This window comes from Giraffa tippelskirchi, chromosome 14, assembly GCF_054371585.1.
Source record: "Giraffa tippelskirchi isolate mGirTip1 chromosome 14, T2T-mGirTip1v1.2.pri, whole genome shotgun sequence".
In the NCBI taxonomy this organism is placed as follows: Eukaryota; Metazoa; Chordata; class Mammalia; order Artiodactyla; family Giraffidae; genus Giraffa; species Giraffa tippelskirchi.
The window spans coordinates 47,578,363-47,603,930 of NC_137288.1; the positions used below are offsets into that span (position 1 = coordinate 47,578,363).

At 38.1% G+C, this 25,568-nt stretch overlaps 1 protein-coding gene and 1 long non-coding RNA gene across 11 annotated transcripts in view; one reads left to right on the forward strand and one right to left on the reverse strand.

The window, feature by feature from the left end:
* THOC1 (THO complex subunit 1) overlaps positions 1-22,025 on the reverse strand; it is a 53,314-nt gene extending 31,289 nt beyond the window's left edge. For all 10 annotated transcript variants that reach the window (XM_081561804.1, XM_081561803.1, XM_081561802.1 and 7 more), the window contains exons 1-11: positions 21,947-22,025; positions 19,436-19,509; positions 19,285-19,345; positions 18,014-18,080; positions 13,897-14,015; positions 13,400-13,448; positions 12,888-12,983; positions 7,657-7,739; positions 6,644-6,717; positions 4,395-4,503; positions 3,043-3,174 (exon numbers count right to left, since the gene is read on the reverse strand). In XM_081561804.1, coding sequence (XP_081417930.1) covers positions 3,043-3,174; positions 4,395-4,503; positions 6,644-6,717; positions 7,657-7,739; positions 12,888-12,983; positions 13,400-13,448; positions 13,897-14,015; positions 18,014-18,080; positions 19,285-19,345; positions 19,436-19,509; positions 21,947-22,000 — 918 coding nt within the window. In that variant the 5' untranslated portion in view covers positions 22,001-22,025. The remainder of the gene's footprint in view (positions 1-3,042; positions 3,175-4,394; positions 4,504-6,643; positions 6,718-7,656; positions 7,740-12,887; positions 12,984-13,399; positions 13,449-13,896; positions 14,016-18,013; positions 18,081-19,284; positions 19,346-19,435; positions 19,510-21,946) is intronic.
* The window catches only part of LOC145534419 (uncharacterized), a 39,453-nt gene continuing 35,441 nt past the window's right edge, over positions 21,557-25,568 (forward strand). The window contains exon 1 of the long non-coding RNA XR_014074573.1: positions 21,557-21,777. This is a non-coding gene — a long non-coding RNA (uncharacterized LOC145534419). The remainder of the gene's footprint in view (positions 21,778-25,568) is intronic.

Consider the following 25,568-nt stretch of genomic DNA (forward strand, 5'->3'; position numbering starts at 1 on the left):
AATCTCTTTAAAAGGAAACCACTATTTCCTGGAAGACAAACCAACAGCAATCTAGCACATGAATCTATGATTTTCTCTTGGGCCTTTGGTGATGTGGGCTTCTACCTGCCTTATCTGAGCTAGTTTAGAATGTTCCCTTTACTTCAAATAAGAGTGCTGGTATATAACCTCCAGTTTGCCTAATAATTTCTAATAAAAATAATATATCAATTTTAATATTAATTTTTTTCTGTTGATTAGCCTTTTCTTTTCTGTGAAAGCCCACTGACTTGTCTGTCAGCGAGTAGGGAACAGGACAGCAGTCTGATACAGAAGTAGTGTTGCTGTAGGAGCTGCCTATTTCCCAATAAAAAAAATGAGTATACTGTATAAAGCTGATCAGCTGTGTATCATGAGAGATTTCAAGGAAAACATAACCTCCCTCAAGTGTACTACAGTTCTTTCTTAAATTGTTTAAAGGGACCACTGAGTTCCTACATAATCCTGGGAAGTTGTTCAAGTGGCAGTGACTGCCCTTGTTGTGAATATTTCTTTTCAAATGTCTGTCAGCATTTATAAATATACTGACTTATGTTTCTGTGTAAATCCTGACTATGTAGTGCTCTCATTTCTAGAGGAGCTAACATTTTTAATGGTTCTTTTGCTATAGTTATTATTAATTTCAATTACTTTGGCTAATAACATAGCCACGATGGGTCATTTCTCATTCCAGCTTTATTCTTTATATCAATTAACCAGTCATCTCTGCCAATTCTTTTAGAATTTGTTCTTCTTTAGATTTAGGCTCCAGATCCAGAGCCTACACTAGCAGGGTATTTTTTTTTAATCCTATCTTTAGTCTTTCTACATGGCTGCTTGGCAGCCCCAAAGAATTTACTCTCTTATCTTGTTTGCATGACTATGGCTTGACTCAAACACGGAAGGGATTCTAAAAACAAGAAAGAATGATGAGTATGCCCTAAACTTTCCACTATGTTCCCTGATATTCATGGAGCTGCCCTGCATCAGACTCAAAGAGTACAAGAGTGTTACAAGAAAGATGGCAGCTCAGGCCTCTCACCTTGAGGACCATTTTAGGTTGGTTTTATTTCATGTACTGATAAAAGGTTTAGTAATTGTGTTTGCCTTCTCAGACGAGTGGAAGCACACCCATATGTTAAAACTGGCATGAGTGTCAGCAAAAGTCTTCAAACAAACTGCAGTTAGTAAAATTCGAAAGGTTCATCAATGCCTGCATTGTATGCTGGAAATCCATGGGAAAAATATGAAGATTGCACAAGAAGGGTTCTATGTTGAAATTTAAGGTAAACTTGCTGCTTAAGAGGCAACAAATGGAAGTAAAAATGCAAAACATCACACCTTACATTCTTTGCTGTGATTCTCTGTCCTTTTTTTTCCTTTCCATACTGTAAAGTTTTAAGCTTCTAAAAGCTGCTTTTACCTCTGTCATAATATTACCTAATGGGATTCCAGTGCTTAACCCTGAAAGCTCACGCTGTCTGCACTGGTGAAAGCGCTCACAAAGAGTCAGTAAAGGAGACACTATTCTACATAGTTTTTTTTGTTGTTTTTTTTCTCAGCAGAAATATTTCTCCCCTGTTTTCTGGTACCTATTGTTGATATCTGTTAGGAATCTGTTCCAGTATATTTGTGGGGTTTTTTTCCCCTCCCCTCTTTGGTGGCCTATTTAAGATTTTCTCTTTGTACTTGTAGGTAACAGCATACTGTACTGAAGTATGGATTCATGTTTCTTTATCCTGCTTAGCAGCTGCAGCACACTTTCAACGTGAGAACTTGGGGCTTCTCAGTCCCTTAGTTTTTCCACAATTCTCTCCCTTCTGTTCTTTGGAAATCCTCCTTAAATATCTGCTGGAATTTCTCAGTCTATCTTCCATGGCTCCTAACTACTTTCAGGTTAGCAAAAAAGTCTGTCTCTTTGTGCTGTATTTCGGGTGAACTTTTCATCACTCGTTCTCTTGTCATCTATGTCCAATCTATTGTTTAATTCTATGTGCTGTGCTTTCAATGATCATATTTTTCATTTTCAAGACTCTTAATTAGTTGTCATATTAAACTGTTCTATTTCACTTTTGCTAAAATTTTTCAGTTCACAATTTCCTATTCTCAAAGGATGTTCTACTGTCAATGATCTCTTTGATTATCCAAAACATACATATTTTAAAGTTTTGGAATATATACATCGATAGTTTATTTTGTTGGTGATCTTTCTTAGCAACGGATTAAGGAATTCATCAGAGAGTTCTGAATGGAAGGACAGCCTTTGGCAGAAGAATGGTAGTATCTATCTTAGCTTTTTTTCAAAAGTGGGTTAATTTCTACCGCAGTCTCTGGCTTCAAGCAGGTGAATGTGGCTCCTGCTGCTCATCCCACACGGACCCACCTGGTCTCACTTATAGCCAAACCCTTGGGTGCCACCACCTGCTTGGAATATAGAATCCAGGAGGCCCAAGGCTTTCTTTTCACTTACTACTTGTCAGTTTTGGTCCATGAAGATATTTATCCAGCTTTGGATAAGGAAGCTCAGCTTTGTCTTTGCAGTTTTCTCTTTTTATATTTTACCTATCACTGCTGTGTGTTTGGAGCAAAAGGAGTGAGCTGAAACAAACAATGTGCCATCCTGACTAGAAATTTACATAATCCCTTAGCATTGTAACTAAAAAAAACTTACTTATTAAACTGTATACATAAAATTATCAGGGAATTTTAAAACCCCTTGTTTGTACCTAAATGGCAAACTAATTACAAAATATTTTCATAAATGCAAATTAAATCCTAACTTAAGGTTCAAATATATATACTTGAAAGTAACTAAAACCCACTTATACTCAAGTAAATTTACAAAACAGACAATGTAGAACAATTTCATTTACCTTTGAAATCAGTCTTACTTCTAACAAAAAAAAACAGGACTCTCAAACTAACATTTATCAGTTTTAACAAAAAATAAAGTCAGAAACTTTTCTACTGTATTTAACTTAAAAAAAATTTCTTACTGTGCTTCGTGAAAAAAGAGATTCATACCTTTTCACTTGTTAAAAATTTTGCAAAATATACATGCTCTCCTCCTGTTTTCAATTCTTCCATCTTTTTCCTTGAGGCCTGAGTATCATCTAATTTATAACTCTTAAAAACAGCTAGGACTTCTTCAGAATACTGCAAAATAAAAAGTATTAATTAGTTTTATTTGGCACTGTTGCCCAATCACTTGCTTAGTGCTTCTCTATATCAAAATAATCTATAATTTATTCCCAGTTAACCATATATGCATACTGAAGGCACATTAAGGAAGAAAAATTATGAGAGCAAAATAGGATAAAACTATTCTGTGTGAGATTTTATGGTTATTCTAAAACTAGGAATAAGCTCTCTACTTCTGAAGATATGTGATTTCTTAAGTAGTATGTGTAAGGAGAAAACAGAGAAGGGAATGTTTTGAGAGAATAAAGAAATTTGCCGGTAAAATTAGCTGTCTAATCAGCAGTGGGAACTCTCAAGCCTTTTCTGTGCTAAAGATAGCGACTAAATAAAAACATGATGTCAAACCCTATCCAGTTGAGGGACAATTCCAAGTGACTTCTCACTTACTATTGCATCTCAATTTGAATAGTTATGGGGGAAAAAAAAGTACTGCATATAAAATAAAAACTTTATTGCATATAAAACTTTAAAAAGTAACACAGAATACACACCATTCTACTTTTAAAAGCTATACCTATTAACTTTAGATTCTGATTACAACAAAAAGGAAAAACTGACCTTTAAGTAGCCAAGAAAATATAGAGAATTAAAAAAAAAAAAAGAAGTTAGCAAATTTTTCCTGGAAAAAGTCAGACAGCAAATATTTTAGACCATATGACTCATCAAATGGTCTCAATTACAACTATAAAAGTCGGCCATTATAGCACAAAAACAATCACAGATAATACGTAAATCGTTGGTGTGGCTGTTTGCCAATACTGTATTAACTTTATTTATAAAAGCAGGCATTAGGCTGGATGTGGTCCAAGGCCATAGTCTGCAGAGTCCTGTTCTAACAGGATAGCCAAAATAATTCTGTGCAAAATAAAGGCAGAATGTAGTCTGCAAACAGTTCACCAATGCATGTTGACAATACTATGTAAAAAATCAAAACAATATAAAAAACCAAAGCTGTAACTACTAACCTTTAAATCCTCAAATAATTTATAAAATACTCTCAAAATCAACTGTTTACATATTAATCTACAGCATACCATCTATTTTATGAAATAGGTATAAAAACATAACAGGCAGAAGAACTAAATAGTGAAAAGTATGCTGGACAAGACTCAAGTTCTGACTCTGCCATTAGCTATAAAATAATGGGCTTTTGGTACTCTGCAACGGCAACTCACCTTGAGAAAAGTTTTCCATGAGATTTTCTCATAGCATTGCACAGGGTTCCTAAAGTAATCCTGAAGTGACCAAAATTTTCGGTACAGGTTGTAATCAATTGGAATGGAGCTGATAAAACAAATGTTATGTTAAATAAATCATTTAAGTCCTTTCAGAAATATCTAAATGCTCTAGTTTTCCTTGGGGCACAAATCCTCTTAAAAAGCTAATGAAAGCCATGGCCTTTTTCCCCAGAAAAGAATACAAATTCGTAAATACTTATATAAACTTTACTATAAATAATTTCAGGGGTTCTCAGATCCTTATTCCATCTTTATCTTAGGTAGTGGAAGTCCCGAATTTTCGCTGGATACATTCAGAATTTAAGGCTATGTTCCTAACCTCTCTTGCACCAGGTGTGGCCATGTGATTAGATTCTGCCCAGTCAGTTGGGAGTGGGAGTCACATGTCCTTTGTGGACCATTTTTCACCATTTTCCCTTTTCCCTGGCTGGAAGGCAGATGTGATGATGAACCATCCAAGACTACAGGGAAAAAGCAGTACTGAGGGACAGTGGACTGAGAAGTTAGAAGGAACCTGGGTCCCCAGACGATCTCCCTCAAGAGGGTTACTTCATCAGCCCTGAAGTACCTGTCTTCAGACTTTTACATGAGAAAGAAATTAATTTCTGTGTGTTTTAAACTAATGTTCATTTGACTCTGAAGTTGAAAGTCAAAGGTGCTATATCCCAACCAACACACCAAGTTAAGGAGACCTAGTAGGGAACAAACACATTAGGTATATTATCAATTTAGGATTACAAACATGGCATTACTAGTTCAATCTGCGTACATTACAAATCTTCAGTGTGAACACATATCTTTTAATTTTTAATTTTGCAAGCAATCATTATGCTACAAACTGTTTCAACTTTTGATTTTAAAACAGACATTTAGACTTTATATCAGCAAATCTTGTTATTAGAAATGGCCAATGAAGTCTTTTAGTATTAGCCATATGTTAAAAATGGTTGCAGTATCAACTATTTCTTTTTTTTTTTTTAGTTTCTACCGAATCCCTTTTTATTGGTTTGAAATTCACATACACATTGAACATTAATTTTAATGTAATGATAACTTCATTAATATTAAAATAACATGAAAGTAAAAATTGAACATAAGTAACTAGAAAAACAGCAAGTAGCTCATATTCACTATGGCTACAAATTGTTTTTTTTTTTTTAATCCATTTTTTTTTTAATAAATTTATTTATTTTAGTTGGGGGCTAATTACTTTACAATATTGTAATAGTTTTTGCCATACATTGACATGAATCAGCCATGGGTTTACATGTGTTCCCCTTCCTGGACCCCCCACCCACCTCCCTCCCCATCCCATCCCTCTGGGTCATCCCATTGCCCCGGCCCTGAGCCCTTGTCTCATGCATCGAACATGGAATGGTGTTCTGTTTCATAGATGATAATATACATGTTTCAATGCTATTCTCCCAGAACGTCCCACCCTCACCTTCTCCCTCAGAGTCCATAAAATTGTTCCATGCATCTGTGTCTCTTATTCTGTCTCGCATATAGGGTTATCGTTACCATCTTTCAAATTCCATATATATGCATTAGTATACTGTATTGTTGTTTTTCTTTCTGGCTTACTTCACTCTGTATAATGGGCTCCAGTTTTCAACTATTTCATATCCTCCAATATCTACAAAAATATTTCCACATCGCCACTTAAAATTAATTCTGTTGGTAAACATAATTGCATACTAGCTTATTCCATTCATTCTGAATAAACCTTAAAAAGTTGAACCTATGGATGACAGTTAGCATCTTTGCTAAGCTTCATGCCCATACAAATATTCCAAGAAACACTGTAATTTTATAAGGGAAACAGGAAGTAGGTTTAGTGATCCATACAGCACCATGATCTCAAAGTGAAATGGAAGGGAGAAAGGGAGGAGCTGCCTGTGGTTGGCTTTACAAACGTTATGCATCTGTATAAGGTCGGCCACACCTAAACAACAGACTGCCTGTACACAATTTAGAAACCAACTGATTCAGTCCATTAGTGATTTAGGAGTTAAAATTTTAAGACATATATATAAAGTTACAAATGAAAGGAATCTGTAAGCATTATTTCCTTCCTCCTTGTCTACATTCTCCTACCTCCTTCCTCTCTGTACTACCTTAGTACTCGGTAAATCATTAAGGTATTTTCTGTGTAAATCAAGAAATCTGAACTTCCAAACACTCACCAAGTTGTTGGAGCTTCATCATCTCCCATTTCACCTTCTTCTACATCCATTCCTTCTTCTCTGTCTTCTGTGTGCTAAATTTTAAAAAATGTACATCTGGTCATGAAGCAGTTGTCAGGCAGAAGAGAATTCTATATGACAGAGATCCAAGAACTCAAGAGCTAAGTATGACAATAAGATAATCATGAAGACACAGTGTAAAGTTTTAAACCAGTACTTTTCCAAATATGGTCAGTAGATTCTCTCCACGAATAGAGAATATATGGCAAAACATGATTTGGAAATATAGTACACAATGATCTTTTGTGAGAAGTGAGAAGATCATTAGTACATTAAGGACTCCATGAATCACAGTAACTAACTCTCAAAGGGAATTTAAGTAGTTTTTGTCCTCAACTTTAATTGAACTCTGAAAATCTTCCCCCACCTGTACACATAACACTTATTATCTGGGAACACTTTAGGATATGCTTGGTGTCCAGCTCCATACTGAAAAATTTTAAACAACTAGTTTACATAGAATAGTTCAAGGAATACTTAAAAGGTACATAAAGGGGAAAAGAAAAATCTTAAAGTATCTAAAGTATCATTTCCAAATTGACAATGATTACAATTTAAGGGATAAATGAAGTATTGATTAATTTAATGTGAAATATTGGTTATACCTAATTAAAAAATTTTTAAATTTTATAACTTGCTCCCAAATGAAGAGCAGGTGATGAATGTCCAACAATTTGCCAACTCTGGACTGTTTTCAATGCCATGTATGCTCGGTCGTGTCTGACTCTTTGAGACCCCATGGATTGTACAGCCTGCCACGCTCCTCTGTCCATGTAATCTTCTAGGCAAGAATACTGGAGTGGGTTGTTATTTTCTTCTCCAGGGGCTCTTCCCTGACCCAGGGATTGAACCCAAGTCTCCTGAGTATTCTTTACCACTGTGCTACCTAGGAAGTCCTAGTTATCTCAATAACAAACTTAAAATATGTTCTGTTGATTTCACGTCAGCCTCACCTTCTGACCCAACGTGCTTTCCTGCTCATTGGTATTGAAAACAGTGACGTTTTCCAGATTAAACTGACTCTGCAAGTTAAGACCTATTAAAAAAAAAAAAAGATTTTCAAAGCAAACCCAAACACCTAAACCAGTTAGTTATATGACAACTTTGTTGTCATATAACTAAAATACATAAAACGATAAATAACTAATTAAGCAAAAGATCAAGTCAGAAATAATATCACACTTGATTTCAAATTCTTTCTAAAATTCATTTCTTGAAGGTGCTTTTAGAGTATGCAGAATTCTTATATATACTGATAAAGATATAGTTGATCTGTTATTTATGAATATTCTAGAACAATTTTACAGAATGTTTTATGTACTAATTTATCATTTTGCTGAAGCACAATCAGAAATTGTATTACTCAGATAGTATAAATGTGTAATATTTACAAAAAAAGTTATAGTGAGAGCCATGTTTCTCACTGTTAGGGAAAGAAGTTAGAAATAAGCAGGTCTATTGGTGCGAGATTAGACTCACAAGCTATCAGTCACTATGATATCACTGTATTGTTTTTGGTCATTTAAAAAAAATGTAGACAGATAACAGAAATAAAGATGCATATGTATATGTTAGTATTTATACATATCTTTCCAAGCTCTGTCCACTGAGATGGCTTAGAAGCAGTGATATTCTAGTAACAATTAGCATATCTAATGCCCAGATCTTGTCTTTTAAACACCATTTTAAAAATAAGACAAATCAGGCTCTTTGGAGAAGTGGTTGATTCCAGTGGCTGAGAAGGAAAAATACACGATGCACCTGGACTCTCCTTTATATCAGGGATGCATGAGAGAGATCCCAGTGGGGAGAACTGGAACAGTTTGAACAAATAATGATATTGTGAGATTATAATTCACATAAAATAAATATTCATGAGTTTTATTTTGAAACAGATGATTGAACTGATAAGTAAACAAGGGGGAAGACACAACTATTTCTTTTTTTTTGGCTGCACTGCATGGCTTGTGGGATCTTAGTTCCCTGACCAGGGATCAAACCTGGGCCCTCAGCAGTGAAAACTCTGAGTCCTAACCACCGGTCCATCAGGGAATTCCAGAGACAACTCTTCTTTAGAGAAGAATCCCAATTCACAAATGTAGAAGGTATGAAAGAGATAGAAAATCACCACCAGAAAACCTAATATTAATTACTATAGGCAAGATCCACTGATGAACGCTACTAAACTCAGTGGGCAAAGATCTAAGGAGAAAAACAATATCTGCATAGCCTCACAGTATCTCCCTCCAAATATTTATTAATTACAAAGGGGAAAATAGTAGCTTTGTAGTAGAGAAATATGGCAATCAAGGATACTATCTTAATTAGGTGATCAAGGATAACATCTCCAGTAAAAAGACACATCAACACCACGCTGAAACGAGGCACTGAGAAGAGTCCATCACCCGGTGGTCTTCTTCCTCAAATCTACAACCTCAATCTAACCATGAAAACCACCAGACAAACATAGACTGAAGGGCATTCTACAAAATACCTGAGCAGGACTCTTCAGAACTATCAAGGTCATGAAAAAAACTGCAAAGGCTGAGGAACTGTCACTGACTGGAGAGATTAAAGACATCACAACTAAATGCAGGATCCTGGACTGGATCTTTAAACAAAAAAGAAAGCAGAGATAAAACTGATAGTCTAAATAAAGTACTGCACCAATGCTGATTTCTCAGTTTTGATAAACGTACACAGTATGTAAGAGGTTAACATTAGGTGAAGCTATTCAGGTACTTTATAGTATCTTTATATATACATATACTCTAGACTTTAAGTCTAAAATTATTTTAAAACAAAAAGCCTTTTTTTTAAAAAATAAAAACTAGTATGCTAGATGAAGTCATTAATCTAGTGAATAAACTTGGCTCATCATTCTGTATTACTTAAAATATCTGTCTATTCTCTATTACTCAATAGCAAATGACACAATTCTCCATTAGGTTAAAAATTTCAGTCATACTTAACTAAATTTAATGGATAAACTACATGCTAAAACAGCTTTCTAAAGGTCTTGGGATATACTCTACTGACTCTTCAGCATCTACAAACACAAGAAAAGAAAAAGTACTACAAGATATCCTGAAATGCCAACCTAGCTTATGTTAGTAAGGATGTTTGGAAACTGGAAGGCACTTGCATCAATGATAAGACTGTAAAATGAAGCAGCCACTTTAGAAAACAGTCTGGTGGCTCATCAAGAACTTCAACACAGAGTTACCACGTGACCCAGTAATTCTACTCCTAGATATACCTCCAGGAGAAATTAAAACAGTTACCAAATGACCCATCAATTCCATTCTATGTATATGTCCAAGAGAAGTGAAAACATACATCCACACAAAACTTGTACACAAATGTTCACAGCAGCATTATTCACAATAGCCAAAAAGCAGAAGCAACTCAAGTGTCCATTAACTGATAAATGGATAAACAAACTGCAGTCTATCCATACAGAAAATATCATTCAGTTGTAAAAAGGAATGAACTACTGATACATACAACACAGATGAAGATGCTAAGCTAAGTTAAAAAAGCCAGTCACAAAAGACCACATATTGTATTATTCCATCTTTTTAAATGTCTAGAATAGGAAAAATCCACAGAGATGAGTAAGTAGATCACCTATTCTTCGGGGCCTGGGAGAGAGGGCAGGGATGGGGTAAGTGCAGAGTGACAGTTAGCGGGCACAGGGCTCCTATAGGAGGAGAGATGTTCTAAAATCAGCTGCAGTGATGACTGCACAACCCTGTGAATATACTAAAAAAACAGAAAATTGCACATTTTCAATGGAGAACTGTATGGTATGTGAATTCACATCTCAGTAAAGCTGTTAAAAATATAAAAAGTTGAGCTTCCAGTAACAGAAGGCTAATAATTAACTAGCTAATTAACAATTCAGATTAATCCTCTAAGGACAACTATAAACTTGGATCAACTACATTAATTCTATAAATTCTTACAGAGCATAAACCCTCTTCAGAGCACTGTTTTAGACAATGAAATAGAAAAATTGTTTTTTCTTAAAAACTGTAAAGAGCGAACGTTCAGTGAGGAATATATGGCAAAAACCAAGAAGGCAAGAAAGATAAGCAATGCAGCGTCAGCACTCAAAACCACTTCTGTCTGTGAAACAGGAAGAATCAGTTGCAAAACCACTCTTTTAGCAGCTTCCTGAAGTGAGGATGTTAAAAATAAATCTGAGTCCAAGGAAGGTGTGGAATCTAATAAATCCTACCCCAACCATCTTCTAGGCTGGGACGTACAGGGCTATGTCCTCAAGTAGGGATGAAGCAAACTGCAGCCCAGCGCCAAGTCTTCTCGATGAGCTAAGAAATCACAGGCCTTGAGCTGGGCTAGATGAAGGTAAGCTTACACTAGCTGTAGCACCTTCTAAGGTGCCTGGCAGGTCATGAAAGCTCTCTCTGGAGAAAGGTATCTAACCCAGGCCTACAAATTATTCCTTCAAAATCTTCTCAAACATAACATCAAACACTAACCAGAAACACACAAAGAGGGAAGACATCATGAGTGAGAAACAGGCATAAGGGTGAGTGAGAAACAGGAACAAAGACTTAAGACACTGGAATTATCAGACACATAAATAAAAGTAACAATGCTCACCATGGTTAGACAATTAGAAAACAAGTTTGAAAATAGCAGGGAATAAGAAACTAAAAAGTGACACAGCAGACTTAAAAAAAGACTTTCTAGAAATGAAATATACAATTACTGAAATTAAGAACTCATTTTGCAGCAATTATTCATAGATGAACAGAGAAGTAGTAAACTAGAAAACATTTCTAAAAGAACTATGCAGAATGTGATGGAAAGAGAGACAGAGATGAAAAACATAGAAAGTGTAAGAGACAGATGAGGTATAGAATGTTAATTAGAGTTCCATAAAGAGAAAGTAGCATACACAATATCCGAAGAAATAGCAGCTTAAATTTTTACAAAGTGGATGAAGGACAACCAATCCACAAACTCAAGATGCCCACAAATCTGAAGAACGATAAATTTAAAAAATCCATGCTTAGATACATTATATAAAACTGAAAAACAAACCGAAAACCCCACAAACAAAAATTCAAAGAAAAAGAAAATTTAAAGAGCAAACAGAAAACAAAACAAAACTAGATTATCTTCAAAGGAGTTACACTGACATCTGACTCCTCTCTAGAAGACACAGGCAAAGTAATGATGACCTTCCACTAAATGAAACCCTATATCCAGTACCAACCTACAATCTCTATATTTCAACCATTCTATCTAATCTTCAACCATTCTTCAAGAGTAAAGAAATAAAGATTTTCAGACAAAACAAAATTTGCACTAAAAAGTCTAAAGGGGAAAATAGTCCCAAATAGAGGATCAGAAATACAAGTTCTAAATACACTGGTAAATTGAAATTAATCCTGACCACATTTAAATAAGAGGAAAGAAAAAAAGCAGAGATACAGGATGACAAAAAGAAAGTCACAGGTAATTTTACCACTGCTAACACACACTATAGGTCTTACCACAAGCAGGCACTGTTGTAAGCTCTTCACATATTTTAACTCATTTAATCCTTACAATAACATGTGAAGTAGGTGGTAGATTAGCCCTGATATTAAGGAAGGGGTGATTGAGGCAGATAGACAGTTAAAATCAGGCGTATCTGAACAGACTGTGGAGGGCTTGAGAGAACTGCCATGTTTCACTTTTGGACCTGAACAGTGGTTACCCAACTATTTGCTTCATAATTATTATACTATATACTTACTTTATGCACTTTTCATACTACTGTTATATTTCACAATGATAAAAGAAATGAACAAAAGTAAATGTGGCTAAACAGTAGTGATTGAAGAAGAAAATGGAAGCAGAAAAATTGGTAAGTATTAGGAAATGAAATAAAAACATGATTCATGTCTACATATTTCAGTGTGATTCAACTGTACATTATTATTAATAAGCTTTGAACATGAAGAATCAATGGCTTTATTTGAGTGTTACCTGTATTATACACTGGAACACATACAACTATTTACAAGTAAAAGAAAATCAAATGACAATTTCCTATGCTACCTTTCAACTTTTTAGAACCTTTTTTTTTTAATCATCATGGTATATTCTAGTCCATGAAAAACAGGTTAAAATTTTCCTGCAAAGCAATTTATGTACAAAAGCTCACCTGATTTCTCAGATAAAGGGAAAAGCCTGGCCAAAAAGAGTTGAATTCGTCCACAGAAGACTGTATTCTGGGATTTTGATAATCTTCGTAGGAGATCTAACAGCAAATGGACATAAAGGTTACACAGAAGAGATCATTCTGTATTTATTACAATATACCCAAGTGTCTTAACCAGTTCAAAAGTATTTTCCTAAAGCAGTAGTTCTCAAAATGGGGGTAGAAACTATTTTTTGTCACCAAAAAAAAAAAAAAAAACACTAGAAAATTAAAAATAAGACGAGTTTAACATGGGCAAGGTAAACTTTGCTCAACCTTTTGATTTTCATTAAGTTTATACCTAGAACAGGAATAGATAAATTTAAAGCAAATGATCAGTTTTAATAAATCAGACTGTTATTTTAAAATGAAGATACAATCTACTTAAAAAAAATTTTATCACCTGTGTTTAATTCAACCACCTGGTTTCCTGGCCATATTTTCTTCTTAAAAACCAATCATTTACTGTTACTTACCATTGCACATTCGTAGTAAATAATTTTTCCCAGCAGAATAGAATGTATTCTGAAATTAAGACAGAAATTATTACTATTGTTCTGAAGTTGTTGCACATTCTTCAATAGTAAATCACAGGAAGTAAGATTTTAAAGAATACTAATATGTGCTGAGAATTTACTATGCCGCTCTCACTTTTTCCAAGCAAATAACATTTTCAATGAAATATAAATATTTTCAAACATATAACAAACATGATTTTAAGTAACTTTAAAAACATGTAAAAGTGTGTGTTTTCAAAGTAACTGTTTCTACTCAAATTTTGTAATCTCATTTTTTTCTCCATGTGACTCTTACTTGGCTTTTCCAAGAGAGCAGAACATATAATTCTCATAAGGACAAACTTTTTGGCAATCAGCAAAGTCAGAAATAAAAGCAAGAAACAAAACAAACCACCCTCAGAACTCTGGATCTATAGAAAGCCAAAGTTAATAGAAAAAGAAACTAAGGCACTTACTGATTTCCAAGTAGCAACATTTCTTTCCACAAAAGTGAATATTGTGTCACACTGATCCAAAGGAAGACAGTCCAAAACATCTCCCAACAATACAAAAGGTGTAGATGCCGTACAAATACCTTCAAGTGGAGCATAAGCCAATTTAAAAGTTTAAAATACGGCTGAGTAAAAGAGCTCATGCAAAAAACTCTGAAGACCAATCTTAAAGGTACACTTTGTCAATCCTAACAAGCCTGTGAAAGGCAAGAAACAGAAGCAACTTAAAAGTCCCCAAACAGGATACACTTAACTTTATTTAAGTTTTGGTATGTGATGATAATCATCCTTGATAACCCTTCTAGAGCATTTACTATATGTCAGGCACACTAAGTGCTTCACATATGCTAACACACGTAATCCTCATAACCCTATGAGGTAGACAACATTATCTCCAGTTTACAGAATGGGAAAACTAAGACACAGAGAAGTTAAATAACTTGCCCAAGATCATAGAGCCAGTAAGCAGTAGAGCTGGGATATGAACCCAGACAATCTGGCTCCAGTCTGTTTTCTTCACCACTAAGCTATTCAAAAGAATATAATGCAGCCAACTAAAAACGATGGTTATGATGATTATAATAACTTGGAAAATGCTTATGATATAATGTCAAGTGAAAAAGGCAGGGTTCAAAACTATATCGATATTATGGTTATAATAATAAAATCTATTAAAAAGACTAGAGAAACTAAAATCATATACCAAAATAGTAGTTTTTTAAAGTAGAAGAACCGGGACTAGCATTTTCCCTTTTCCTCATTTCCAAATGTTCTGTAATACTGCTAAATTTAAATTGTCTTTGTCATTTGAAAAGATCTAGTTCAAAAAAGATAAAAGGTTTGATACTGATTTCAGTTCTTACTATACTTTGAAAATAATACTGTTGTTTCAAAGGAAAAATTGGTAAAATAAAATGTTATGTCTAAATTCAATCTTACTAAAGCAATATAACTAAAGACTTTAAGGTCATCTAGGCTAGTTAAAAACGCTTTTATCTCCCTGCTCATTCTTCCTTCTACTTTTAGGTAATAGATACTAATACTTGTTAAGGGTTTAGGAAAAGTAGCCACTTCAGCATGGTATGTAAAAAAAATATCTAGGGGCACTATTAGCTCCTAATACCGCATTAACACAGTAGTTCAGAAACAGGAAGTAGTATTTCCAGCTCCTAGCTGGAACCAGTGAGGCATAAAGCAGCAAAGTTCAACTCAATGCAAAGGAAATCTGATCATCAGAACCAGCTAACAGAAATAAAATGGTGAGCTTCATCAATAGGAGTAGAGGATGACCCCCTGCCCAGGACGCTACTGACGGGAGACAGGCCAGGCCAGAGACAGACTGAACCAGATGACCTCCAAAGTCCTTTAACACTTAGATTTGTGATACTTTGTGTCCTATATACCCAAGAGATTAGACAGACATACTCTCTGCCCTTGCTGCTGCTGCTAATTCGCTTCAGTCGTGTCCGACTCTGTGCGACCCCATAGACGGCAGCCCACCAGGCTCCCCCGTCCCTGGGATTCTCCAGGCAAGAACACTGGAGTGGGTTGCCATTTCCTTCTCCAATGCATGAAAGTGAAAAGTGAAAGTGAAGTCGCTCAGTCGTGTCCAACTCAGAGCGACCCCACGGACTGCAGCTAGCTGAAGTATAATTTGGCAAAATAACACACATTTAATAATTGCAAAACTTAAGAAAACTACCTAGATTCCACTCTCAAAGATTCAGTAAAACTGAGTGAAAGCCTGGCAGTCTCATTTGAAAATGGAGATTCACTGGTGATTCTGATGAGCTGGGTGATAACATGATTCCCCAACACTGTCACAACCCGGGTCCCAGCCTCTATGCTGCCCTCTGAGCATCTTAACCTTGGCCACAGACACCCCCTCCTGAGTTCCCAAACACCTTGCTATGTTCAAGCCTGCATGGTTTTGTTTACAATGTTTTCTGCCTAAATAGGCTTCTTCCTTTCTATCACATGGTAAATTCCTACTCAGTCTTTCAAAGCATATAGTACATACTGCATCTAAAAAACTCTTCTGGTACTTTTGTGTAGGTTACTACATCTCTGCTTCTGAAAGCACACTGTACATAAATTATAGTACTTATCATATCCAAACTGTTTATTTTTGTTATGTAGACTATGAGCTTTTTAAAGGTAGGCATTTTTGAAGGTTTTCACCAGTGGAGAGTCTGACCCAATAGAAGCTCAATAAATATCTGCCAAGTTGAGTTTAACAAAACATGTGTATGGACAATTTGAAAATCTGTCACATAATAAACAGTACAATAATATTGCTCTCAAGAAAAAATTTTTCCCATCAAATTAAAATAAAAAGGTATTTAAACTTTTATTCATGGCTTAACTGAGTTCTTAAGTCCCTATCTTTCTCAAATAACATAAAAGTTTTAAACACAGACTTTGTATAACTTCAAGCATTTGCCAACAAAGATCCGTCTAGTCAGAGCTATGGTTTTTCCAGTAGTCATGTATGGATGTGAGAGTCCATAAAGAAAGCTGAGCACCAAAGAATTGATGCTTTTGAACTGTGGTGTTGGAGAAGACTCTTGAGAGTCCTTGGACTGCAAGGAGATCCAACCAGTCAATCCTAAAGGAAATCAGTCCTGAATATTCATTGGAAGGACTGATGCTGAAGCTCCAGTACTTTGGCCACCTGATGCGAAGAACTGAGCCACTGGAAAAGACCCTGATGCTGGGAAAGATTGAAGGCACAAGGAGAAGGGGATGCCAGAGGATGAGATGGTAGGATGGCATCACTCACTCAATGGACATGAGTTTGAGCAAGCTCCAGGAGTTGGCGATGGACAGGAGGCCTGGTGTACTGCAGTCCATAGGGTCGCAAAGAGTAGGACATGACTGAGTGGCTGAACTGAACTGACTGAAGCATTAAAAACATTACCAGTTTACAAGAGTATCATATCAGGATAATCAATGAATGAAAAGATGCTGCAACTGTTTGACAGGAACTGGCAAGGAACACTCCATTGCAGTACTCATTAGAATATGCTTAATAAATGAATGATGAATAAGCATTTCATGTAAGTTTAACTCCTAAAGCCAAAATTTATGAACTACTTAAGTTGGCAAAATTGCTTGCGGCTACACTGGAAGGTCACTTTTACCTTGTATGTTTCAGTTTTTGTGGAAGTATCAAAATAATAAATATGTGAATAGTGCTTTACAGATTAAAAGGCACTTTTCACATAAATTATATGAATAAATCAAAGGAATATTTTAACCAGACTAATTGAAAAAGAGTACTGATGAACTACTTTTTCATTGCTTCTTTATGCAAATATTTAATGAGCTACTACTGTGTATTAGTCACTGTATACTTACTACATGCCTTTTTAAAAGTCTGCTAAGACTACCTCCTACCACCCCTGGCCCATCTTAACCATCCTCTACCTAGTTTTCCTGCCAGCAGTTTCTCCCCACCCCATGCCTTTCCCATAGGCACTCTTTAGCAGAGCATACCAAGCCCTTTACAGATGATCCTAACTTACCCTCCTGCTTCTTTCCTCATGGTTCTCATCCTCCTCTCACCATTCTGCTCCAGTTTTTTTACAGCCGTTACACCCCAGCTCCTACGTTACAGTTTTCTTTCTAGCCCATCCTGGTCCCTTCAGACTCTTAAGTTTAAAGAATCACTTCAACTATACTTCATTCCCCCTTCAATTACCCCCAATAAGACATTTACATGTGTTTCCTCCATGAACCACTAGGTTTCTTATAGGCAGGGAAAATGTTTTATTCACCACTGAATCTCCAAGTCCTAGCTCAGTACCAGGCACATAGTAGATGCTCAATAAATAGGCACTGGATGAACGAAGTAAGTGGAGAACAAAGAAATGTCGAAGTGTGCACTGTATACTAGTGACAAGAAATAACTGTGAGCTAATTCAGTGGGACTTCTTGGCAATGGGGGTAGGTAGGCAGAATTTGAAAAATGAACAAAATCATCTAGGTAGAGAGGTATGGGGAGAATACATTTTCAATAAAGCATGTCAAGTCCAGGATTACTTGAAAACCAAACCAAACCAAACCATACCATACTTACCTTCAGTTACTCCCCCAATAGCAAGAGAAATAATAGCTAAAACGTTTTCACATGATGAATGATTTATCTACCAACAAAGGAGAAAACAACTTAATTTAGGAACCAGAATTTAGACTAATTTGATAATAAGAAAAACATACCCTCTGACATTAAATTGATCATAACAAACATTGGATAAAGATATTTCTCACAGAGGATAAAATTACTAAGAATATTTTAAAAATGAATAAGAGCCTTAACTGTAGAAGTATATTAAATAAATAAGCAGCAGGTGATTCACTTAAAATCCAAGAGTCTTGGGAAGATGGTTATATTAGCATGATTAAGCCTGTAAGCTAATCAAGTACAGATGCGCTGAGGCCGTTAAGTCACTCAAAGGCACCAGACAAAAGACTGGGCCAGGGGGATTAACTGTACTAGTGCATCAATATGTCTGGGGGAGGGTTTTATTAATAATAGAAGAGAGATGATGCTTAGGTTTGATAACATCATAAAAACCAGCATTTATTAAATGTTTATTAAGTACCATTTTACACAACCCTGAAAAAATGGTGTTGCCTCTCTTACAAATGAAATTGAGACTCAAAAAAGCAAGGTAACCTTGCCCAATGCCTGACAACAGGTGACTAGTCTGAAGTTAAGAATGAATACAGAACTGTCCTAAAGAAGGAGACATCGTTTTATGGCCACTGGAAAAGAATCTAGCTTCTTGGGATCTAAGCGTTGCTAAACGAACAATAAACTGTTGGAACTTTTTCTTTCATTTGGGTGCTCCACTAATGGCACACAAAGTCAGATTTTTCACGTTTAAATTTCTGTACTGAAGTTGGATAGGCTCTTGTTATCTATTATTGAGAAGGAAATGCTGATAAGGAAAATGAGGGCCTGGAATCTGTGCTGAACATCCTTGGACTAGACTACTCATCCACTCCAGGATGTGTTGGTGTTTATACAGCAAAGACGGCCCATCTTCAAGTTCTAGTTCTTGCTCAGGAAGACCTCGTGTCAACTTTTCTTACACATATTCAATGGCAGAGGGCTCTGCTAATTTATTAAACCAAACTCTTAAATTGCACCTATGCTATCAAAACCCTTATGCATTATGTAACTCCTATGTTGACTATGACCAAGTTAAGTTTCACAGCCTAAGAAGTTCACTCCAGAAAAAAATAGTCATGGTTAAATATCTAAGAATAAAAGCAAATTAAAAAATAATATTTACTAATCTGCCAGCAAAATTTTAACAATAAATAAAGGAAAAACATACTTACAATTTCTTCTTCTAGAACACCTCTAAAAGCCTGGTCAAGGGTACATTTTTTTTCATTTTCACTATTAAAAACAAAAAACACCTGCATTTTTAAAACAGCTCAGGGTAAGTAAAGATTTCAAGAGCCCATGTCATGGATATTAACGCCTTACCTGCCAGGTAACTGGCTAAAGGTATTCAACAAGGGCTTGATATTTTTGCTGTTCAGGGCCTCTCTCGTAGATTTCTAGAAGCAAAAAAAAAAAGCACACAAGTTGAAGGATTTTTTGTTCATTAAAAAACATACCACTCATTAATTGTATGTCTAACTAAGAAATGTTTATACCTGAGAAAAATTGCCTGTCATTTCAGCAGTAATTCTCATTCAAATGCTACTTACTTATCACTTGAAACTTGTTGAGAGCTTCGAAGCTCAGTTTTCTCATTCTAGGTTTTCCCTCCTACCTTTCCTTTAAATATGCTATTCATTCTGCTTTGAAAAAAAATCTCTTAAGTGGCCCCTTATTTACAGGTTTTGTTTCACAGCTTCCTCTAAAGGTCCTTAATAATGTTATCCCACTCAATCTATCCAATCTTACTTCCCAGTAACCCCAAACACATACTCTCCACTAGGCTCTAGCCATTTTTCCATCATTTTCTATCAAGCTCGCTCTAGTGTATCCATGCACATTGTTCTTCCCACATGCTCATGCAAATTCTATCCATTCTTCAAGACCCAACAAAAGTCCCACCTCCTCTAGGTAGCTTGCACAGCACAGTCCCTGACATCAAGTAAACGCTGATGTCTTAAAGTACTAAACCTGTTGACTGTCACAAAGTAGTCGTAACTGAAAAAGAAAAATACTGCCAAGTCATTCACTCTGAAAATTCACATACACTTGGAAAATCATCTTTACCTCACAGGAGTTACATTTATACTGGAAATGCCCATTCCTGACTCTGTGAGTAGGCTGTGTAATCTTGGTGCATGCGAGCTCAGTGGTGTCCGACTTTTCGTGACTCCATGGACTGTACCCCACTAGGCTCCTCTGTCCATGGGATTCTCCTGGCAAGAATACTGGAGTGGGTTGCCACTCCCTTCTCCAAGGGATCTTCCCCACCCAGGCAATGAACCCACATCTCCTTCGCCTCCTGCACTGGCAGACGGATTCTTTACCACTGAACCACCTGGGAAGTCTGTAATTTAGAGCATACCCCTTTGTCTCTGTGCTTCATTTTCCTCACCAGTTACATATATGGGCTGCTGTAGATCCTTACTACCACCAGCAGCAGTGGCATCACCTGAGAACTTGTTAGAAATGCAATCTCAGGCCTCATTCCTACTGAACCAGAATCTACATTTAACAAGATCTCCAGGTGATCCCAACCTATGCTCAATCTTAAGAAGCACGGGGCTAGATGATCTCCTTGTAAATGGTCCCTTTCAGGACTGATAGGACCTTGGATACACCTAATAGTTTCTCCCCACAGAATTTCAGAAAACTAGAGACGAATACAGTCAAACGACTTAGAATAGGGTTCTTCATTTAGTGATGGGCAACATAAAAAAGAATACTGTCTGAAGTCAGAAAAAACAGTGAAGCAAATCATTTAACTTTTATGCTCTCGAACTGTGGTGCTGGAGAAGACTCCTCAGAGTCCCCTGGACTGCAAGGAGATCAAAGCAGTCAACCCTAAAGGAAATCAAACCTAAATATTCTTTGGAAGGACTGATGCTGAAGCTCCAAACTTTGGCCACCTGATGCAAAGAGCCCCCTCACTGGAAAAGACTCTGATGCTGGGAAAGACTGAAGGCAGGAGAAGGGGGTGACAGAGGATGAGATGGTTGGGTAGCATCACCGACTCAATGGACATGAGTTTGAGCAATCTTCGGGACATGGTGAAGGACAGGGAAGACTGGCATGCTGCAGTCCATGAGGTCGCAAAGGCTCGGACACGACTTAGCGACTGAAAAACAACAAAAGCGGGGACTGGGGGGCGGGCTGTCTCAGTTTCTATCTCATCTACTGCGGATAATTAAACACCCTACTTCACAGTGCTATTCTGAGTTAAATAAGCTAACATGAAAACGCTCTGTAAAGTGTTTCCCCAAAGGCTTAAAATTACTGTTCCTCAAGGTGGAAGAATAAAATGACAGCTGACAACCCTTCCCAAGCTGATCAGTTTGCCTCGCCCCACTTAGGACCGTCCTCATCGATCTCTAAGGAGTGATATACAAAGGGTCAAAGGGTGATGAATAAGCGGCGAGAAGAACCACCTGGCAGTTAGGAGGCGGGGCGCGAGCCGGTTCTCTGGACTAAAATCATTCCCGCCTTCCCTCTAGAGCAGCCCCCTGCCAGTTCTGGAAACACCCGCCCGGCTAAGCGAGCACCGCAGAGGAGCAGGACCCAAACGGAGGTAGTCTGCGGGTGAGCCCTCCACGCAGAGCGCAGGGTCCCGGGACCCGCCGGCGGAAAGGAGGCGGCGGACCGCAGAGGACTCGCGGAAGAGGCAGGTAAGGCGCCTTTACCGCCTCCCCAACCCACAACGGGGCCGGGAACCCGTCGCCGCGGCGCAACGCCTCTGTCCCGGCTTTACCCCAGTGCAAAATTCGAGTAATTTCAGGGAGAGGAGAGCAACAAATAGCGCTAGGCCGGAGCCGCGCCCACCGGCCCGCAACTCACCGTAAACCGCGTCCGCGCTTCGGGCAAACTGAAGAGCGGCGGCGTCGGAGACATCTTCTCGGCTGCGCGTGCCCGCCACTTCGTCACGGCGCCCGCCGATGACGTTGGCCGGGAGCAACGAGAGTGCCGGCTCCGTGCGCGGCTAGAGCGGCCTGTGGGCGCAGGGGCGGGTCCGGTGGCGGATGGGAGCTTCATTGGTGACGGAGGTCGGGCGGGCGTTGGGAGCCAGGGTTAGCCACTCATCAACGCCCGATCCGGGTTCGTGGGTAACAACCCATGGGGTGACTTGCAGACGCGCGGCCCCGCCCTGTACACGCTGCGGGTTACAAGCCGGGACGCGCGGGCTCTTGGCTGGGATTTTCCTAGTTTGGGAAGTCGGGTGAATGGCGGCGGGTTACGGCTCGACCGGGAACTCTGGGCTGGGGAGGTGACGGCAGTGGCCGTCGGATCAAAGTCCTTCCCGAAGGAATGGTCCCAGCTCCGGATTCGCGCATCTGCCTTGCGGTCACGGGCCCTGTAGCTCAGGTGCAGTTCCACCTTCTGAGAAATTAAAATAATGCTTGTATCCCTGGGCTGTTGAGGAGCGTGAATGAAGTCATGAATGCAAGCGTGGCTTGTGTAGCAATGTAAGTGTGGGGATTCGTTCATTTTGTTGGCGGATAGAGGGCTGTGGAGGAAGATAGAGGGCTGATAGAGGAAGATCGTGGAGGAACGCAGTACTCGGCGTTGATTGGATAGTCGGTGGCGCCGAGTCCGAGGGTTAAGGCACCTGTTGCAAGACCCCGTCTTCTGGCCGGTTTCCTTCCTCGTCTCCGCTCACTTGGCCAATGAGAAGCCAAGGGGCAGTCGTCTTTCCGTTGGAATTATGCGGTGGTGAAAGAAGCACTGACCCAAACACTTCCTACCAGCTCTTAGCCACCTGCACGTGTTCCTAAATGAAAGCCTGGCGCGCTTTACCTGGTTCCCTTCGTGAATATCCAGCGAGAGTACAGGACGCTAACAAAAAACATAACTTTGCGTAATCTTGTCCCTAAGTGGGAATTGTGAACAGGGATGGCTACCTGGAGCGTTGCAGGTTTTTTTAGAATCAATAGAATCGTTCAGGTATGTTTGTTGCCAAATTGCCCAGATCAACTGGTATTAACTGATTTAATAGGTAGCTGATAAGATCATGGCATCTGGTCCCATCACTTCATGGGAAATAGATGGGGAAACAGTGGAAAAACAGTGTCAGACTTTTATTTTGGGGGGCTCCAAAATCACTGCTGATGGTGATTGCAGCCATGAAATTAAAAGACGCTTACTCCTTGGAAGGAAGGTTATGACCAACCTAGACAGCACATTTAAAAGCAGAGACATTACTCTGCCAACAAAGGTCCGTCTAGTCAAGGCTATGGTTTTTCCAGTGGTCATGTATGGATGTGAGAGTTGGACGATGAAGAAAGCTGAGCGCCGAAGAATTGATGCTTTTAAACTGTGGTGTTGGAGAAGACTCTTGAGAGTCCCAAGGACTGCAAGGAGATCCAACCAGTCCATCCTAAAGGAGATCAGTCCTGGGTATTCATTGGAAGGACTGATGTTGAAGCTGAAACTCCAATACTTTGGCCACCTCATGCGAGGAGTTGACTCATTGGAAAAGACCCTAATGCTGGGAGGGATTGGGGGCAGGAGGAGAAGGGGACGACAGAGGATGAGATGTTTGGATGGCATCACCGACTCAATGGACATGAGTTTGGGTAAACTCCGGGAGTTGGTGATGGACAGGGAGGCCTGGTGTGCTGCGATTCATGGGGTCACAAAGAGTCGGACACAACTGAGCTACTGAACTGAACTGATGTAATCAGATTGTTACCATATTATGTAAGTAAGTAAAGTCGCTCAGACGTGTCCGACTCTTTGCAACCTCATGGACTATAGCCTACCAGGCCCCTCTGTCCATTGGATTTGCCAGGCAAGAGTACTGGAGTGGGTTGCCATTTCCTTCTCCAGGGGATCTTCCCCACCCAGGGATCAAACCGGGTCTCCAGCATTGCAGACAGACCCTTTACCGCCTGAGCCACCAGGGAAGCCCCTTACCATATTATGGATGATGATTAACTATGTGGAGCACAGCTAAGATAAATAAAATTTACGCAAGAGGTAAATAAAATAAATATATATGTATATATATATATATATTTTTTTTTTTTTACAAAAATCCAAACAGAAGAAGAGCTTGTTTGTTGACGCATCCGTCAAAGTCTAGAATTTAAATTAGCCAAAGACTTAGAATTGTTTTTTTATCACACATTTGCTGTACACCTGTGCTCTCTATAGGCAGTGGACAGTATTTCTTGAATAAATAGTAACTATTCGTTTGAGTGAACAAAATAATATAGCTTAATTGCTGTTTTGAGGAGCTGGCAATAAGACAAGGAAGTAGGCAGTGCAGTTTGAAAAGATACTCATCAAAAATCACTACCAGAGAAATGTTTTAGCATTTAGGTCATAAAAATGCCTTATAATTCCCAAGCACTTAATGTGTAAGACATGTGATCCTCTAAATGATATTTTAAGGTGAGTAACACAGCTATTATGCTCATTTTACACATGAGGAAGCAAACTCAAAGAGATAGCGTACCTGATAGAGGTAATTGGCCAAATGAGACTACCCATGGGTTTTGATTAGGATTTTTGAGCTCTTTACACTGTTAAAGTGTCTGTAAGTAATAGTCAAGTTTTATTGAGTACCTCCTATGAGCCAGACACTTTTCTTGTGTTATTCCTCCTCCTTAGCATGACATTTGTACATAACAGGCTTGTCTGTCCTGGCTCATATGTCTAGATAAAGCTGTTTGGAATTTGAACCCCTAGCTTTAATCCCAAAGCTTGCATTTTTCTTGAATCTTAACCCATAAATCTTTACAAAGCTATGGACCTAGTTAATGTCTCATAAATTATTCCTTATAATTAGAGAAGGGTGAGGGTCATATTGTCATTCATAGCATAAGTTTTCTAAGTATGTAATAATACCATTCCAAAGGCAGACATCCAATAATGCATAAACTCTTTAATTGGGCACCTCTTTTTCCTATGTTAGTGCACAATTGTATAAACAGTTAATACATAACTGTATAAAACTTCAAATAGCCTAAGCAGTCTTGTGAAAGGATAAAACTGAAAGTATCACTTCCTGATTTTTTAAAAAAATTACAAACTACAGTAATCAAAATAATGTGCTGGCATGAGAACAGATGTGTAGACCAATGGAACAGAATAGAGAGCCTTCAATAAGAGTGCTCACAACACACAATGGGAATAGGATAGTCTCTTCAATAAATGGTGTGGGAGGACTTCTCTCCAGTGGTCCAGTGGTTAAGACTCCACATTTCCAATGCAGGAGACGCAGGTTTGATTCCTGGTTGGGAAACTAGAATCCCTTTTGCTGCATGGTGTGGCCAAAAAAAAAATGGCGCTGAGAATACTGGACATCCATGTGCAGAGGAATGAAATCAAACCTTTACCTCACACTATACACTTTTAAAAACCAACTCAAGTTAAAATGGCAGAAGATATAAACAGGAAATGCATACAGAGGGGAAATATGAAAAGATGCTTAGCTTCTTTAGCAATCAGGGAAATG